Here is a 19719-nt window from a genome sequence, read left to right as displayed (position 1 = left end):
TTTTAAGATGACTCAAAAGTTCTTTAGTGTTTTAAATAAAAGGGAAGTTAAAACGATTCAGTAGAACCTTGGCAGAAGTAAAACATCCGCTGCATTTTACATTATTCACAGAGCCACGCGCACGTAGCCTGTATGTTGGCCGTCCCCATGATACAGCATCCGAACCCAAAAATATTTTTGTATGTATCAGAGAAAGATAAACCCCATTAGGAAACAGGAAGAATCGGGACCAATAGACTCCTATGGGTGCCATATTTCAGCTCCGTATAAGGTTAGTTTCACACTAGCGCTAAACTGTTCCGGTAGAGGAACTGCTTGCTGGATTTCATCGGATACTACCTTTCCCTGCTGGGTTTCGGACAGACAAAAATATTCTGCTTGCAGCTATATTTGTCCAGCCGAATCTCGGCACTAATGCCGGATCCCCACCAGGTCCCATTTGTCACGGTCCCTCATGTGACAGAGGTGAGAAGATCGGATAGACTTGCTGCACGTGAGGCTGACAGGTCTCTCGGTTTTCCTCTTTGTATGTTGTTGTTTGGCAGGATCTCACCTCTCCTCAGGTGCTGCTTGTTATCAGTGATGAGGCTCTATTTAGGTCCGCCTCACACTGCTGACCACGCAGTTGATATTTCCTCTTGGAGTTGGTTGAGCTTGTTTGTCTTGGATCTCCTGCTTCTCCATACTTCTCTAAGCTAAGCACTAGTCGCCTTTTGTGTTTGTTCTCTGGTGTGTTTTGGTTCTAGGCCACAGGGAGACGCGGGTTTCTTCATCTGGGAAGGAACCAGCTCTCTCGTTTCCTGCTACCTATCCTAGGGCTTGTCAGTTTTAGCAGGGCATAGGTATACGGCGTATGAGCATTTCCATCATCAGGATCTGCTCATACTGGCAGAAGTTAGGGGAAAAAAAAGGGAAGCCGCCCGTGTGACTTCCGCAATTTGAGGAACGGAATGGGCGGCCCATTGTAGAAATGCCTATTCTTGTCCGCAAAACGGACAAGAATAGGACATGCTATATTTTTTATGCGGGTCCACAGAACGGAGCAACAGATGCGGACAGCACATGGAGTGCTGTCCGCATCTTTTGCGGCCCTATTGAAGTGAATGGGAGCGGCTCGGATGCGGACCACAACAACGGTTGTGTGCATGAGGCCTTACTAAGAGGTCACCATCCCTCTTTCTTAGCTTTGGAGGCCTAGATTGTTGTCCATTTTATTTGTGTGTACCTGGCGTTTTCCCATTCCCCATTAGCCATGACACCATTATAGTCAATGGGGCCTGGCGTTGGTCCGGCAGTTTCTGGCTATGCCGAATGCAATGAACTCTGGCAGGCTATTCCGCTACCGGAACAGTTTTGCGCTAGTGTGAAATTAGTTTAACTTAGGACTTGTACAGAGCTGTATGAAGCCTTAAAAGGGGTTATCTGGGAAATATAATGACCTACTGTATCCACAGGATACAGTAAATATCACATCGGCATGGGTCCGGGTCCCGGCACCTCTGCTATTGAGCTGTTTCGGAAACATCCTGAGCTCACCGGAGCACTGGTGAGCATAACGGCCTCCCAGGCAGTGCTTGGTATTGCAGCTCAGCCCCATTGACTTGCATGGCGTTGAACTGCAACTAGGCCATGTGAGCAATGTATGGTGATATCACATGGCCTGGGAAGAGGCCGCGGCGCTCAAGGAGTGCCTGGCCTCTTCTAACAGCTGATCGGCGGGGGTCCTGAGGATAGGTCATCAATATTGATAATCAGATAACCTCTGGAACCTATCATTAGGCTTATGTGGCCAGAACCACAAGCAAAATAAAATGCCATTAGGATTCCACATGACAGAGAACTAGGGTTCACACTGAAACACTGCAGCATTTCAAAGAAAAAAATAAATAAAATAAATAAGAAAGGCAAGATAAGTCGGGGCATGGTAAGAAGCGTCCGCTGTGTGGCTTCTCCCCACTCTTCTCTGCTTGACTGACAAGTTTCTTGCTTGTCAGAGCAGGGTGAGGACCCGCACACTAGACCCAACTTCCCATTCCCAAACCCCTTGCTGCAGCATTTCTGTCATAAGGGATCTAGTCTAGGCAGCACCAACCCAATGATAGGTTCCCCTTAAAGTAGCGGTTCAAACATTACACACTGAATGCACAGACCAGTTATACATTCACCAACCTCTGAAGAATTTTCCTTTCTTCAATCACGACCCCTACACCTCTGCTACACAATCACCTGGCATTGCTGCCCTGTTCACTCTGGGACCGCTGCATGACTACTGGGGACGACATTTCCAAGTACACCATGCTGTATCCAAGCACTTATTAACGGTGCATGCTTGCCGTGTGCAGGGATAGCGTCGAGAACGCGCAGGCGCCATCTCACTGTGCAGACAGAGGACACCAGTGATGCACACACAACAACTGGGACTGTATGCACATGCTCATCCTAGAAGATAAAGTGGGGCAAGAAGTTCCTTTAAGCAAGTATTATTAAATTATTATTTTTTAATCAAAATGTTAAAGGGGTTTTCCAGGATCTTTATACTGATGGCCGATCCTCAGGATAGGTTATCAATATGAAAATGGCAGGGTCCTACTTCTACCAGCTGTTTAAGGAAGCTGCGACGCTCACCGGAGCTCTGGTGAGTGCTATGGCTTCCTTGAAGCACGTATTGCAGCTCAACCGCACTTGTATGCGACGGTGCTGAGCCTAGGCCATGTGAATGACGAATGAGATGTTACATGGCCTGGGATGAGACTGCAGCGATCAGGGAGCACCGCAGCCTCTTCAAACAGCTGATTGGTGGAGGTCCGACTCTCTGAACACCTGCCGATCTCAGTTTGTGACCCTTTAATTTTTGCTAAATTTTTAAGTTCAAGTTCATCTGAGGTGTTTGGATTAAAACGATCCTATCATTTGGTCTAATTGCTGAGTAGGTTAGTGGGAAGAAAGGAACATATAGGTGTGTAACTGCAGCCTCAGACTACACAAAGGGGTTGTTTGTAGTCTGTTACCATGGAGACACTTAGGTCTGCATCTGAGCCATAAACAGCAAGGAGGAGAAAATTTGCAATCACTTGCAAAGTTGCTTTATTTTGCTTCATAGATAAATATGAACGTATTTTATAGCAAAGTTCTCTTTCGGTTGGGAGAGGGATGATGTTACAGTAAAGAAAAAAGAAAAGGCAATTATAAAACATTGCTATAAAGAAAGATTACACTTGTCTATTTTAGTGCGTTGTAATTTTAGGAAACAGTGACTGAGGCGTCTTACTGAAATATCGATGCTTGAGACATAAATACAACAGTTACAACAGGTTTATTTTCCGGCGATTTCTGTTAAATATGTAGAAGAGAAGACGTCTCCGTGACACTGCCAAGTGAGCGGAGGAACAGTGTCCCCGGGGAAATTTAAGACAGTTTATTGACTTGACGACTTAAATATCTTCTTCTGTGTTCTAAGACAGTCTGCTAATTTCTCCCACAACTGATGTTGAAAGACCCATAATTGAAATGGTAAATCTGGTAACGGGAAAAAGTCAAGAAAAAAGGGAAAAAAAAGAAAAACCCACAAGAGCGTTTTCATTTTACTTAAGAAATAATGAGAACTGAACCTTGAAAGTGGAAAATTTATCAGATCATCCTCCACCTTCAAGGATGTGCCTCATTCACAAGGACCCGGCGGCCCTACTGCAAGGAACAGGACTGGCTCACAGGGCGCAGTCCTTTTGCGTCGTTTTTTTTATTTTTTCAAAATTTTTACAAAGCTGTTGCAAAACTCAGACAAAAACTGCTGAGATGATGTTAGAAGTGCAAAAAGGACTATTTAATAAATGCTCGCATATTTTAATTTTTTTTTGCAAACAGCGTTAGAACGTGAAGCTATTGGGGCCTGATGCAAAAAAAAAAAATCAAATCAAACAACATGTTTAACATGGGAACAAACAGCAAAGGTATAATAACCCATAGCGGCCCACGGAGATGGCCGATGGTCATGTAGCAGTCATGTGCCATTTATCGTTCACGTGACCATTGGTTGCAGTGGTCATAGGAACGAAGAATGTGATGTCATTGAAGCAGGACCGGCAGGGATTATAGTGGCAAGATATTTAAAACAGGTCATTCTTTTTTCCTTAATTTTAAACAATTTTCTCCTCTTTGCCAATTTTAAGGAATTGTACGAGATTAGAAACAAATGGGCTGTTTTTCTTAAATACTCATTTAATTACTCATGACCATGGACGCTGTCCTGTATGACATTTATTTAAAGGGGTTGTTCGGGTGTTTATTACAGATGACCTATCTATTATTATGTGATCGGCACCGCCGGCGATCAGCTGTTTGAAGAGGCCGTGGCTTCCTCGCAACTCACCAAGCACCGCGCCATGTATTGGATAGAGGCTGTGCTTGGCATTGCAGCTCAGCCCCATTCACTTGAATGGGACTGAGCTGTGCCTAGGTCATGTGACCGATGACCGTGAAGGCAATGGTCTAGGAAGAGACCTAAGCGCTCACCAGAGCGCCACTGTGTGCAGTGCTGGGAGTCGGACCCCCACTGATCAGATACTGATCACCTATCCTGAGGATAGGTCTTAAGTATTGAACTGTCGGACAAGCCCTTTAAATTGGGTCAAGCTGCAATAACAAGCACCGCCCATGAGCATGAATGACGCTGTTTTCGGAAAAAAGACAAAGACAGTCTTTAGCGTGATGGAGAGTAAGCCTCTGCATAGGTGGCTTCAGGTTCACAACTAGGCCAAGCAGTCTGCATGGGGCAGAAGAAGTGTTTATGGCTTCACTTAACTTCCAGGCCTTCACATGTGGCATTTTAGGTGGACCACTAGAAGGCACCACCATTAGAAGGCACCACCATTAGAAGGCACGTGTGTGGTCAGGCTTAAAGGGGTTGTCCCGATAGTTGGAGAGATGCAACTACCGTACTTGCTGTGCGGTGGGTTGCTTCGACAAGTGTCTAACACCAAGCATAGGACCCGTGCAGGATCATTGGGGGTTGTCAGACGGTCGCCTCCGCCAACCTTAACGGGCCAGGAAGAGCATTCCTGAATGACTGACGAGGCTTGAACCCCTTTTCCTCTTCGATTCCTCCTCTGCCCGTTTTGCGTGCTGGAATTTTTCCCATATATCTAGATACCGACAAAGGCGAGGGAACGGCCTCCTCATATCTGGCCCCTTTCAGGCCGCGCTCATTGTGTGGCGGTGAGAAATGTTCTTGATGGAGTCCATTAAGTCACAAAGCTCCTGTGTAACGATACGCGCTGCCATAATGTGTTTTGCAAAATGTCTTTTGCCTTCCTGCTGCTATAAATTGTATTCAGTGTAATTGCTCTTTTCATTGTATTAGTCTGCTAAGCAATGTGCGAGGAACAAGCCAGCGGAAAGCACGTGTTGTTTTTTAGGGCTTCTATAGCCAATTAAGAGAATTAAATTACAGGAATGAGTTGGATGACGTTGAAAGGGTGATCATTTAAAGAGCACCTGTCACCTCTCCTGACGGGTCCGTTTTAGTAACTACTTGCATTAAAAAATTCTGTAGCATCGTTTCTGATAACTCTGTGCTGTGTCGTTCCTCTATTATTCCCGCTAGAAGTCTAGGAATTAGGGCTCATGCACACAAACTTAAAAAAAAAAAAACACAGAGAAATTCCTTTGAAGAGGACCCGTCCCCCTCTCCTGACAGGTCTGCTTTAGTAACGACTTGCATTCCCCATCTAATAATAATTCTGTAACATCTATTCTTATGGCTCTATCTTGTGCCATTCCTTTATTATTCCTGCTAGAAGTTATTTCTGGACAGCCCATAAAAATAGGTGACTTTTTCTGTGTTCGTAAAAAAAAAAAAAAAAGAAAACTTATCTGTGATTTTTTATTTATTTTTAGGCTGTAGTACTGGACTAGATAATTTTGATGATATTTATCATCATTTTACATCTCTTTTCATCTCACAGTAAGGGCTCATGCACACGACAGTTGTTGTTTTGCGGTCCGTTTTTCACGGATCCGTTGTTCCGTATCTTAGTTTTTTTTTCCTCTGATTTAAGTCCTCTTCCGCACAAAACACATCCGTATGGATTCAGTATTTGATCAGTTTTTTGCGGATCATATACAGAAACAGTAACTTATTAATCACCAAACACCTGAGCAATATGGGCTGGGCATAGCATTTATACTGTATGGATCCGCAAAATACGGATATGTTCCGTCTGCGTTCCGTATTTTTTTGCGGACCCATTGACTTGAATGGGGCTTCGGACAGCGATTTGAGGACAATAATAGGACATGCACTACTTTTTTGCGGAACGGAAACGGAATGCACACGGAGTACCTTCCGTTGTTTTTGTGGACCCATTGAAGTTGGTTCCGCACACGGACCGCAAAAAAAAACGGAAGCGGAAAGAAAATACGTTAGTGTGCATGAGCCCTTAATCAGTATTTTGAGCTATAGACATGTATTATAATTTTTATCATTCATTATGGGTTTCCAATTTGTCCGTAAAAAATGTTGGCTGTCCGTGATTTTGGGATAGGTTGTCCAGGAAAAGAAAATTCTGGTTGGCAACCCTGGGTCCAGATGGATGCTCCAATTTTTGGGGGGGGGGGGGGGGTTGCATGTCGTACTTTCAGTTCGGCTGCCCCGAAACAGCCTGCCGGAGTCCCCTGCCGCTAGTGTGAAAGTACCCTAAACAGATATATAAGCTGCAATACCACAAATGGACAACGGACAAGAGTGGCGCTGTTTCTACAAAAAAAAGTAATCACAGAAAACCCTCAAATTATTTAACCGCTCAAAAAATAAAATAAAAAATGAACTCCAAGATGAAAGAGAAGCCGACAGCCATAAAATCAGACCCATTCCTCAGAACGACTCCATCCTTACATCTAAATACCAATTATGAAGTGAAGAGTGTTTAATCTCAGCCATTATGTAAAACTTCTCCTCTTCCGTAACCATTCTTTACTTACACCAAACTCTATTAATCTCCTAAACTGTGAAAACATTACGCCGGCTGCGGGCTTCTCAAATCCAATTTTTTTCTCTCTCGTTTCGCTCTCCGGTAGGTAGGTTTATATTTTTATAAGACGCGGAACAATAAGTCAGCGAAACATTAGCGTCTCACATCTGAAATGAGATTTTGATTTGTGGGCCTCCCGCCTATTACACTCATTACTGTAAATCCAGGCGGTATGGGGTCATTTTGGAAACGCAAGAATGGTTATGAATCGGCTGCGACATAAAAAGCGAGCGCCGCGTGTAGGACTGCAGCCGTACGGATCTCATTCTGTCACATTTAGTGGCGGCGCGCCTGTTGACGCGAAACCTGATGATTCAATGTAATCGCACTGAATGGACGGGAGGGGGAGGAAAACACAGACGCGAAACACCAAGAGCCGACGTAACCGCCATGAGACCCCTGCACGGACATTTCTGTTACAAAGGGTAAGGGATGGTCTCTGATGATCTAGATCAGGGATGCTCAACCTGCGACCCTCCAGCTGGTGTAAAACCACAACTCCCAGCATGCACTAGTAGCTGTAGGCTGTCCAGGCATGCTGGGAGTTGTAGTTTTGCAACAGCTGGAGGGCCACAGGTTGGGCATCTCTGATCTAGATCAAGGACGATTAAAGGGGTTGACACCCGGTACCCCTGCCGATCAGCTGTTTGAAGAGGCTGCAGTTCTCGGATTAGTGCTGCTGCCTCCTCACAGGTTACAAAGCACAGCGCCATAGCCCAGGCCCATTCTCTAGCCCAGTGGTCCCCAACCCCCGGTCCGCGGCCCAGGACCGGGCCCTGGATGATTGTTTGCCGGGCCGCGGCAATACAGATGAGGAGAGATGCTAGGTGCATGGGCGCGGGGGCGGAGTTGTTTCAGCTAGTATTGGAGGGAGGGAGCAGGAGAATGACCTTAGAGCGTAGTTCCTCTTCCTGTCATATGCACCATGAAAATATCACAGATACAGACATCAGCAGAGCCCAGGGCTGCAGAGAGCCCAGTGCTGCAGAGAGCCCAGTGCTGCAGAGAGCCCAGTGCTGCAGAGAGCCCAGTGCTGCAGAGAGCCCAGTGCTGCAGAGAGCCCAGTGCTGCAGAGAGCCCAGTGCTGCAGAGAGCCCAGTGCTGCAGAGAGCCCAGTCAGTTTTGTGCAGCCAATTCAGGTATAGTTACGATGTCAGCCTGAAACAAAGGCAGGCAGATATCAATGTAATAGTAAGGCCTATTTCACACTGCTGGCATAGTTCCTGCATGCTGTGCTGTTCTGATCAGTCAGCGCCAACCAGCATCCCCCCTAACCTGCGCCCCCCACCCAGTCTCTGGGAAAATTGTCTTGCATGAAACTGGTCCTTAGTGCAAAAAAGGTTGGGGACCCCTGCTCTAGCCCATGCGACTGACAAATATGACGTCACCGGCCACAACTCACAATGAAGCACCTCCGCGCCTCTCCAAACAGCTGATCGGCAGAGGTGCAGTGAATATGAAAATCCCCTGACTTACAACCCCTTTAAGGTGGACCCGTCACACTCATGTCGGTCTTCGTAGAGGGTATGCAAATTACGTCTTACCAGCCAAACCAGGGGTTGTCTCCTGTCCTAGGGGGTGTCCCACCCCTCTGTAGACAGCAGTTTCAGGGTCCTTGCTTCTCATCAGTGCAGAGCGGGTCAAATGTGAAGTGATCCGGCAGAACACACGGTAAAACAGAACCAATTTTGGCTGGGAAATCCTGAGAAATTGGTAAGAATCCTTCACCACCTCATCGAGTGTGCCGCCTGTGTGATGCCAACATTTTCTAGAGATAAGTGGCATCAGGAGTCTGCCAGGCACCGATTCCCCCATTCCTTACTGAAATAAACACCCAAAACTGCACCAATCTGCAATCACCCATCAAGTAAGGACCCATTCACATGACTGTATTTTTGGTATGCACCCGGTCCGCATCTGTATGGCCGTTCTAAAACAGACAGAACAACGTCCTATTCTTGTCCCATTTTGCGGACAAGAATAGGCATTGATACAATGAATCTGCAAAAAAAAAAAACGGATGCAACACAGTCGTCATTATCCATATTTTTTGCAGATTCGTCTTTTGCGGATTGCAAAATACATACAGTCATGAGAATGCATTCTAAGGGAAGCAGCGGATGTGACCAGCCCTCCTGAATTATGGTGGAGTTGGGCACCCGGTATATCCCGCCACTTTTTCCCCATAGTGTACAAGCACGACCACCACTGCTGGATTACAGGGTGGTCATAACTAGAGATGAGCGAAATTCATGTTATGAAATTCGTTCACGCTTCGTTTGGTGGTAAAAGCAGAATTGCGGTATGGATTCCGTTACCACGGACCATAACGCAATTCTATGACGGAATGCCTTTAGAGGCATTCCCTTATTCATTCCGTCCTGATAGAAGTCTGTCAACCTGCATAACGGATCCGTCCTTCTCTGCATAACGGAAACGGGACGGATCCGTTTTGCAGCCCATAGACTTCTATTATGACTAGGGTTGTTGCGGGTATCGAAATTTCGATACCCAATCGATACTTTTGTCCCGGTATCGATACGATACCGGGATTTCCGTTTTTTTCGATACTGGGCTGCGCTTCTGCGCAGTCTAGTATCTCTGAACATGAGCGCGCTGCTATCGGCGCGCTCATGTTCTCTCTCAGCAGCACGGGGAGAAGGAAGCTGTCCTCCCTCCCCCTGTGCTGCTGCCGCTGCCACCAATGAGAAGAGAGGGGCGGAGGAGGGGCGGCAATGAGAAGAGAGGGGGTGGAGGAGGGGCGGCAATGAGAAGAGAGGGGCGGAGGAGGGGCGGGCGCACTGCGCCACCAATGATAGGATTACTATCGGAGCGATGGGAGGAGACATCAGCTTCACTAGTGGGCGTTCCTTTTCCCTGCGCTGCGATTGGACAGCGCTACAGCCAGGGAGAAGGAACGCCCACTAGTGAAGCTGATGTCTCCTCCCATCGCTCCGATAGTAATCAGCAGCATGTGGAGCAGGAGAGGAGACAGTAATGGGGCACTGCGGGCGAACGGAGCGGCGCCCAGGACTAATGGTGAGTGCTGAGACATCGCTGGGCGCCGCTCTGTGTGGCCTAATAGTGAAAGTCTGGACTCATATACAGTAGTCAGTCTTTAACACATACAGGAGGCGGGTGCCGGCAGCAGAATCGCATTGCCGGCACCCTGCCCCTGACAGGGAGCTGCTGATCTGCTAGTACCCGCCTCCTGTATAAAGGGGTAAAATCATTGGTGGTGCAGTGTGCCCCCCCCCCCCTCAATCCCCCCATCCCATTAAAATCATTGGTGGCACAGTGCGCCGGCCCCTCTCAACCCTCCAGTATTAAAATCATTGGTGGCAGTGGCCACAGGGACCTCTCCACTCCCCCTCATTGGTGGTGCAGTGGCAGCTTCTGATCGGAGCCCCAGCTGTGTAAGCCTGGGGCTCCGATCCGTTACCATGGCAGCCAGGACGCCACAGAAGCCCTGGTTGCCATGGTAACATCCCTGATGCTGTGTGCACAAAGCACAGAGCAGCAGGGACAGTGTGGAGTCCTATTCACCCTGATAGAGATCTATCAGGGTGAATAGGAAAAGGGATGAAAGATCCCAGGTTCTAGCCCCTAAGGGGGGAAATAGTTATTAAATAAAAAGTGAAAAAAAAAAAAAAAAAACTAAAATATGAAGTATAAATCACCCCCCTTTTCCCAATTTCACATATAAAATATATAAATAAACATATTACATCGCCACGTCAGAAAAGTCCAAACTATTAAAATATAAAAAAAAAATCTAGGTGGTGAATGCCGGAACAGAAAAAATAAAATAAAAACTGCGCGATTCGCCATTTTTAAAAATGAGGAATGCACGTGGCTTTTTTTTGTTTATTTTTTTCGCGTGGTATCGAATGGTATCGAGTATCGCAATACTTTTTCATGGTATCGAAACCGAATCAAAAATTTGGTATCGCAACAACTCTAATTATGACGGCATTCCGTTAAGCATTACGTCACAGAATTGCGTTCCGTGGTAATGGAATCCATAACGCAATTCTGCTTTTACCACCAAACAAAGCGTGAACGAATTTCAAAATATGAAATTTGCTCATCTCTAGTCATAACCAGGGAAACGAGCAGTGTATAACATGATGGAAAAATGAATCCAACCAGTAAAGGAGGCAATATGAACAAATCACAATACATTAGTAAGTGCCTTGTATTCACTTTCTCAACATGATAAATGCCACTTACTAAAGTGAGACCGCCCCTTTAAGTGATGCTTTCCTCCCACACAAACTTGGCTTAGATATGCAATCCATGTCTGATCACTGCGACAGTCACCGATGCCTAGAACGAAGGGACTATGCACAGTGCAGCTTCTAACCAGCAATCAGCAACCCCAAACCTCAGCTTTTCTCCAAAAAAAAAAATGTTATATATATATTTCAAGGTGAAGCAAATACAGACTGTACAACACAATGTTGCAGCCATTGCTTTTTGCCAGTTTCGCAAAGACCTCAGCCATTGATAATCGTCCTCGCGTCGCACCAAGATGTACTTTAGCAGAAATTATTCTAATAACTTACAATAATAATAAGCCTATTAGGTTTGATACAAGAAGAAGAAAAAAATTGGGTTCATTAAATTTCACTGTTTTTGGCTCAACACAGAACTCCGGGCCCCCGCTGTGAACTACAGCGTATAGAAAAATGGCATTTTAATGGAGCCATTTACAACATGAAGGAAAGGGCTGCAAACCTGGGCGGCGCTCAGATCTGCAGTGCTCTAATGGTTAACCCTTCCCGCCCTGTCTGACCAGTAAGCGCATGTTCTGGGGTCACGAAACCAAAAATTGGACACCAGCCAGGGAGAACGAAGGGTGAAGATACCAGTGGGCGAGGATTATCAATAATGGTGCAAGAAAAATAAGCCTTATGCCTCATTATTAGGGCATATGGTCGGCACAGAGGGGGAAGCCGGAGCTGGAACGGAACCCCCCCCCCCCTTCTTGAGCCAGAAGAAAGAAGAGAGCATCTACCGTGCTGATAGACCTGAGCCGTATCTGAATGGACGCCACGGCTGGAAGCTGAACCTTAAGAAAGGGATGGTCTCTAATAACCACCCGTCTAATGAGACCACCCCTTTAACCATCCGTCTAGTGAGACCACCCCTTTAACCATCCGTCTAATGAGACCACCCCTTTCACTAGAGCAAGGATAATCAAAGACGACCTGCCACCACCCCTCACATGTCTGGTTTACCAAACAGTTATATCCCCCATAAAATTAGAATTCTGGAGCATATTTTATGGACAATCTGACAACGGGGCAGCATACCATTCACCTTGTCAATAGGGCGTGTCCCTACACAGTGCTCCACTGTCAACACTGCATAGAGACACGCCCCCAACTGGTAAGAATTTATACATACATTTTTAGGAGGAATAACAGAGGAACGGCACGCAGAGTTATGAGAAGAGATGCTCCCGAAATTGATATTTCATTACAAACAGACGGAAGATCCTCTTTAAAAGGTGACCTCTCGCCCCTTTCACAATGAGACCACTGGGGCAACCAGCCGATTGCCCTAGGTCCCGCTTCCAGCTGACTTTGCTGCGGAATGCCACGGACAGCCTACTGCTGTGTAATACTGCATCTACCCTGCAGCGCCTGCCACAGGGAGAATACGGTATTACATGGCATCTATTCAGATAAACGGCTGTCTATGTAATACTCAAATGGCTTGCGCCTGCAAGAACAGGGGGTGGGCGCTCGTACAGAGCAGCTCTCTGTTCTGGATCACAGATGGGTGTCCCGAGCGATGATCTGCCTCGATGAAGTCCATATGTCCTAACAGGGCATATGGTGGGTTTGTCTTCATGAGGCAACCCCCTTAAGTTAATGGAACGCCGGGCGACTACCAACATAGCTCCCATTAGAGTCCCACCAATTTCATAGAGGCCTGACTGGCAAATTTACCCCATAATTTCTTGTTCTCTGGTACGACTCCCAGCATGCACACTTGCTTGGCTATCCTTGAGCATGCTGGGAATTGTAGTTTCACAAAAGTTGGAATGTCGGAGGTTGCCCATTCCTGCTGTAGATAGTACCCCACCCTTCTGGTCCAGCGGGAACGGGAAGCAGAGGAGAAGGGAGCTCCGTGCTAATTCTAGAGCTCCAGTGATAGGCGAATCAGTGAATCCCTGCCAGGAAATATTAAAACAGGTTGCAGGTGCCGGAGAACCCCTTTAAAGACTACATACGACCACTTTCGCACACAATTTTTTTTTTTTTATTCACTCTATTCACATAATAAAAGGAAGCAACTTTGCAATGTGTTCATCAAATATTTTCTACAATTTTGTCTCGACAACTCTTTTGCAGACAATGTGTCTCCATGGTAACAGACCGCAAACAATCTTTATGTAGTCTGATCAGCAGTCATACTCCCTTCAATCTGTCCACTTCTTCTGGCTAACTGGAGAGAAATGAAAGAAAGGAAGACTGCAGGATCAGACTACATACAATGTGTTTGCTGTCTGTTACCATGGAAACACATTGTCTGCAGAGAAGCTGTAGAAACAAACGAAAAGTCTTTAAACAATACCTACTAAAGCTGCTTCATTTGACATTTTAGGGTCAATACTATTATTTACTTCCATCAGATGCTTGCCGGGAGTATGTAAACGCTTAGAGTCTAAACCGCGAATGGGAAATCCGATGCGTATTACGGCAGAAGTGAAGTGGATGAGGCTGTAACAAATCCTATCCACGTGGAAATATCCAATGGCACAGATTTTAAATCCACAGCTAGTCAATCTATCTTCAAGATTTTCACACTTTGAAATGCGTAGGTGAACAAAATCCGCTTGTAAAACGTGCAGATTTTGGTGCAAATTCGCAGGCTAGTCTGCGATGGATTTAGATGTTTTGCGGACGTAGCCAGAGCTGTGTTTTGTCACGAGTCATGCACGTGACTCGATCACACTTTTATCCCCTGAAACTAAACTTCCTTTGGAAGGACAGCAAGCAGAGATCTTGAAAACTACAAGGAACTGATTGAGAAATGATGTAGTAAAACTGCATAACTTATTGTACTATTCACACTACGGCACGCATACTTAGTCTCTTGGCCGCCTCAAGGGCTTCAGTGGCATTGTCAGCGACAAAGAACCTCTGTACTGTTACGCCATGATCCGCCATCAGTTTTTTGCTCTGGTATTCCTGCAGATTCAGCCATCGTCTTGTGGTCACTTGGGCACCCTAAAAAAGATAATATAGGACATTTAAGTAACATCACCTTTATTAATTTTTACTAATTAGTTACAGAACCGATGAGGCCAGTATACTCCGGTGAGGGCATGTGAACGTTACACCGAGTAACGGATTGTACAGTAATATTCCATTCACCTGGCATAAAAGGTGGGAAGATTATCCAGAGGGCCATAGAAAAGTATATAAAAAAATTCCATGAATTTGTTTGTTAGAGTTTCGTTTTTGGTTTCTGATTTTGTCGAATTAGGCAGCAATTTGCAGTTTAGGAAACAAGTGCTCACTTTTGAAACTTTCTTAATTGTTCGATGCCGGATTCTAGCATAAAAATTAAAGGGCATCTGTCAGCAGGTTTGTCCCTATGACACTGGCTGACCTGTTACATGTGCACTTGGCAGCTGAAGGCATCTGTGCTGGTCCCATGTTCACATGTGCCCACAGTGCTGAGAAAGATGATCTTTTAAATATATGCAAATGAGCCTCTAGGAGCAACGGGGGCGTTTCCGTTACACCTAGATGCTCTGCTCTTTCTACAACTGCCGCCCCCTCTGCACTTTGCTTGACAGGCCCGGGTGTGATGACATTTACAATGTCTGATCAAGTCAAAGTGCAGAGGGTGCGGCAGTTGCAGAGAGTGCAGAGCCTCTAGGTGTAATGGTAACGCCCCCGTTGCTCCTAGAGGCTCATTTGCATATATTTAAAAGATCATCTTTCTCAGCAATGCGGACACATATGGACATGGGACCAGCACAGATGCCTTCAGCTGCCAAGCGCACATGTAACAGGTCAGCCTGTGTCATAGGTACAAATTTGCTGACAGATGTCCTTTAAAATTGATATAAATGGAAATTTCCAGATATTTACTGAAATTCGTATAATTTTTCCAGTGCATTTGAAATAAAGTATGAAGAAACTTTGCAAATAATCTTTAATCAAAAACCTGGTACAGGTATGCATGTACAGCTTTTATGCAGTTCTGAGTCTCCATGGTTACAGACTACATACAAGACCTGTGTAGTCTGATCCTGTAGTCATTATGATACTGCATTCCCTCTTCTCAGCAACCTACAGAGCGTAGCGGTGGATGGGAATACCGCAACAGAAATGCTCAAATGTAAGGCAAAGTCTATCTGTAGCAGTTTTGCTATGGTTTCTGCAAAACACAGCATATTTTTCTAAAACCACAAAGTGTGAACACAGCCTAAAGCCTCATGCACACGACCGTATGTATTTTGCGGTCCGCAAAAAATACGGATGACGTCCGTGTGCATTTCGTATTTTGCAGAACAGAACAGCTGGCCCCTAATAGAACAGTCCTATCCTTGTCCGTAATGCGGACAATAATAAGACATGTTCTATTTTTTTGGCGGACATACGGAAATGGAATGCGTATGGAGTAAATTCCGTTTTTTTGCGGACCCATTGAAATTAATGGTTCCGTATATGGTCCGCAAAAAAACCCAAAAAAAACTAAACGGACACAGAAAGAAAATACGTTTGTGTGCATGAGGCCTAACTGAAGTTGCTATGTAAACCTTATATAGATGTTAACTTAAAACTACTGACCCGGGTATTCGGTAGGTTGGTGCATGTTCACTGCCGGGTACACAAACACAGGAAAGTGCATGCATGTAACCGCCGTCTTTGTGGTTCTTATTGCTTATTGTAAAAGGCATTTTACACTGCCCCAGAACCACACATTTTAGTTATATTCCCAACCCACTTATAGCAACTCCAGCAAACCGATTTAAAAAATATAAAAAGCCGCAGGCATGGTTTTATTACAAATATAGATTTTAAGTAATTTTGAGCAAAGCGTGAAATAGATTTCCCATCCGTTTGCTTTGCCTTTACTAAAAACTGTACAAGCGATAAAATTCTTCTATGGAACTACTGTAATACCGGACATTTTATCAACGTCTTTATACTTTTTTTTTATTAATGGATTGTATAGTCAGAATAGTGTTAATTACAGCTGGGAATATTACAGCCAGGAAATAAGAGGAGTTGCAGGGGTCTGACTGCTGGGACCTCCTTGAGATTTGGAGAACGCGGGATCCCTCAGACTTCACTTCTACAGGATTGATGGAATGTTGTCCAAGACAGCACAGTAGACTAGGATGGAGCGTGTTCACACAGTCTTTTTGTCAGTGAGAGGTTTGGTCTGGGAAAACAGGTATTTTCCTCCCAGCATGTGCTGCTGGGATGATTTAAAGCCAGGTGAGGTTAAATGCTGGTCCCGGTTATGGCAGCACCTGGCTGTCCTTAAATAGGCAGCTGGGCTCAGAAGCCAGGTCTCTGTGTTGGGATCTGGGAGCTTTGTGTCTGGATGAAGGCTTGCTACCCGTTTGGCATGAAAACAGGTTGGTGCTGCTGTCAGCAAGGACTCTGAGGCAGAATTGCCGCATGGTGTTTATTACCACCAACACCGCAGGGTGACTTTTTGTTTGAATATGACTGCCTATTTTGTCACTTGCCTAAAGTGTGAATAAAACACTGAAATGTTTTGATCCAAAGAACTTGTTGTTGCCTCTATACTGCGTCCGCTAATCCCGTCTACCAGAGCGAGTCCCCACAATTAATATACAGTACAGACCAAAAGTTTGGACACACCTTCTCATTCAAAGAGTTTTCTTTATTTCCAGGACTATGAAGGCATCAAAACTATGAATTAACACATGTGGAATTATATACATAACAAACAAGTGTGAAACAACTGAAAATATGTCATATTCCAGGTTCTTCAAAGTAGCCACCTTTTGCTTTGATTACTGCTTTGCACACTCTTGGCATTCTCTTGATGAGCTTCAAGAAGTAGTCCCCTGAAATGGTTTTCGCTTCACAGGTGTGCCCTGTCAGGTTTAATAAGTGGGATTTCTTGCCTTATAAATGGGGTTGGGACCATCAGTTGCCTTGAGGAGAAGTCAGGTGGATACACAGCTGATAGTCCTACTGAATAGACTGTTAGAATTTGTATTATGGCAAGAAAAAAGCAGCTAAGTAAAGAAAAACGAGTGGCCATCATTACTTTAAGAAATGAAGATCAGTCAGTCGAAAAATTGGGAAAACTTTGAAAGTAAGGGCTATTTGACCATGAAGGAGAGTGATGGGGTGCTGCGCCAGATGACCTGGCCTCCACAGTCACCGGACCTGAACCCAATCGAGATGGTTTTGGGTGAGCTGGACCGCAGAGTGAAGACAAAAGGGCCAACAAGTGCTAAGCATCTCTGGGAACTCCTTCAAGACTGTTGGAAGACCATTTCAGGGGACTACCTCTTGAAGCTCATCAAGAGAATGCCAAGAGTGTGCAAAGCAGTAATCAAAGCAAAAGGTGGCTACTTTGAAGAACCTAGAATATGACATATTTTCAGTTGTTTCACACTTGTTTGTTATGTATATAATTCCACATGTGTTAATTCATAGTTTTGATGCCTTCATAGTCATGAAAATAAAGAAAACTCTTTGAATGAGAAGGTGTGTCCAAACTTTTGGTCTGTACTGTCTGTATATATATATATATATATATATATATATATATATATATATATATATATATATATATATACACACACACACACACACACACACACACACACACACACCTGCTCCCTGCTGCTCCATTCCAGCATCGAGGGCCCAATTTGTGCTCCCTCAGGTCCCCGCCCTGTAAGCTTCAGGTCAGGGTCAAATGAGCTGCTGCGGCCAATCACTGGCCTCAGTGGTGATGTGACTGTAAGCAACGTATCACTGGTGGGTTGCTTGGTAATATAATCGCCACTGAGGCCAGTTATTGGCCATAACGCCGCACGCAATCACAACCGGAAATTTACTGTCCAGAGACCAGAGGGAACGAAGATCAGGCTCTTGGCCCTAAAACCGAGAGGCGGAAAGCAGGTGAGCGTATTTTGTTTGTTTAGGTGCAGCACTTTATTGGCCAAATTTAAATGAGGCTAGAAAGTTGAACAAACCCTTAAAGCATCTCTATGGGAGTTTAAAAAAAGCCTGTTTAAAGTGTCCAATAAAAAATGAAAATAAAAACATCAAAAAATAAAAATAAGTAAAGGTCATGGCAAAGAAAAATATTGTGGAAGCATTGTTGAGTACAAAGGCAAGTAAAGGAGCGCTGATCATCTCGCTATATTTTGTCGATTGGCGGGCACTGGTTACAAGCAATTTATCTGCTCATAAATGGACCCACGTTCAGTAGAACATAGCATGTAAAACTCTACTTATTCCTTACTAAGAAAAAAATGCTAAAGAAAAAAACAAACCCTTTACTGCTGACCCATAAAACGCTCCCTGCATCATCAAAACAATAAAAAAAAATATATAATAAAAAATAAAAAAAGCGAGCCTTAAAGTTTTATGATTGCAAATGTTCAGCATTTCAACTCTATTTGTAAGGAAAGGTTGATCATAAAACTTCGCTTTAAGCTATTCCACAGCTAGAACACGTTAAATCTGAAAAGTACATCTCTTCCTTGTCACAAAAGCCTGGAGCGCAAAGCAGAACATCTGTGAAGACATGGACGGCCGTGGTCTCTCCCAGCCGGCAACGAGCGCCGTTAACTCTCAGCCTGCGGAAATAAGGACAGGTAAGGAAGGGTAAGACGCTCTACTGATGAGCCGTCAGTCCCCGGCAACCCTCTGATCTTTTCCTATTTTCCATTCCACAGCACTTAAAAGATGGGAAAAGAACGAAAAGACAACATTTCTTGTCCAGGAAAAGAGAATTGTAAATCTGCAATAGAATATCTATAGCTAAGCTCCCATTAAAGTATTGGTTCCCCCTTTAGAACACCTACAGTTACAAGGAAGGCAATGCAAATACCGTATCTAAAATCAGCTGCATAAGACGCGCTCAAAGGAGTATAAAAGTCATCCATATCCATGCACTGCACAAAAACGGTTTTGCCCATATTAATTTAAAAAAGGACATACAGGGACATTGCTGCAGTCCTATGTAATGTATGGGTGCCCTGTACAATGCACAGGCTGGGGGAAGACATAGAGGCCGAGCCACTACATTCCAAAGCCCCCTTATTCTTCAATGTAAAGGGAGATTCACTGTAGCTTATTTGTCCGTTCCGTAGAAAATCTGCTGCAAACTCTGCATGTGTCGGACGTGGATTTGATCCAGATTTTGCCCGGATTTTACCCTTTGCGATGCAAGTCTGCAGTGAATGTGCATCCATATCTGCATTTAACACATACTAGCATGCCCGTAAAGTGGTCATGGATGGGGAATAATTAACGTGTAAACATCCACGTGACAGGTCCCCGGCAAAAGGGGTATTCCCATCCTAAAGCCTGTTTCAAAGATATGGTGAGGGTCCCATAACATCTGTTTGCCAATGAATTACCTGCTGACACTTCCTGTTCTGAGAGATCTCAGCAGTCATTTCATTATCACAGGCAGGATTACAATGACAGGTAACATC

The 19719-nt window shown here is 44.9% G+C and overlaps 1 protein-coding gene across 1 annotated transcript in view; it reads right to left on the bottom strand.

Moving 5' to 3' along the window:
- SUCLG2 (succinate-CoA ligase GDP-forming subunit beta) overlaps positions 1-19719 on the bottom strand; it is a 215473-nt gene that overhangs the window by 144193 nt on the left and 51561 nt on the right. Inside the window, exon 2 of the mRNA XM_040407232.1 lies at positions 14128-14269. Within this exon, the coding sequence (XP_040263166.1) occupies positions 14128-14269 (142 nt within the window). The remainder of the gene's footprint in view (positions 1-14127; positions 14270-19719) is intronic.

This window comes from Bufo bufo, chromosome 9 (genome assembly GCF_905171765.1).
Source record: "Bufo bufo chromosome 9, aBufBuf1.1, whole genome shotgun sequence".
Taxonomy (NCBI): domain Eukaryota; kingdom Metazoa; phylum Chordata; class Amphibia; order Anura; family Bufonidae; genus Bufo; species Bufo bufo.
The sequence above is the reverse complement of the archived record's forward strand: the minus strand, read 5'-3'. Positions and strand labels throughout refer to the sequence as shown.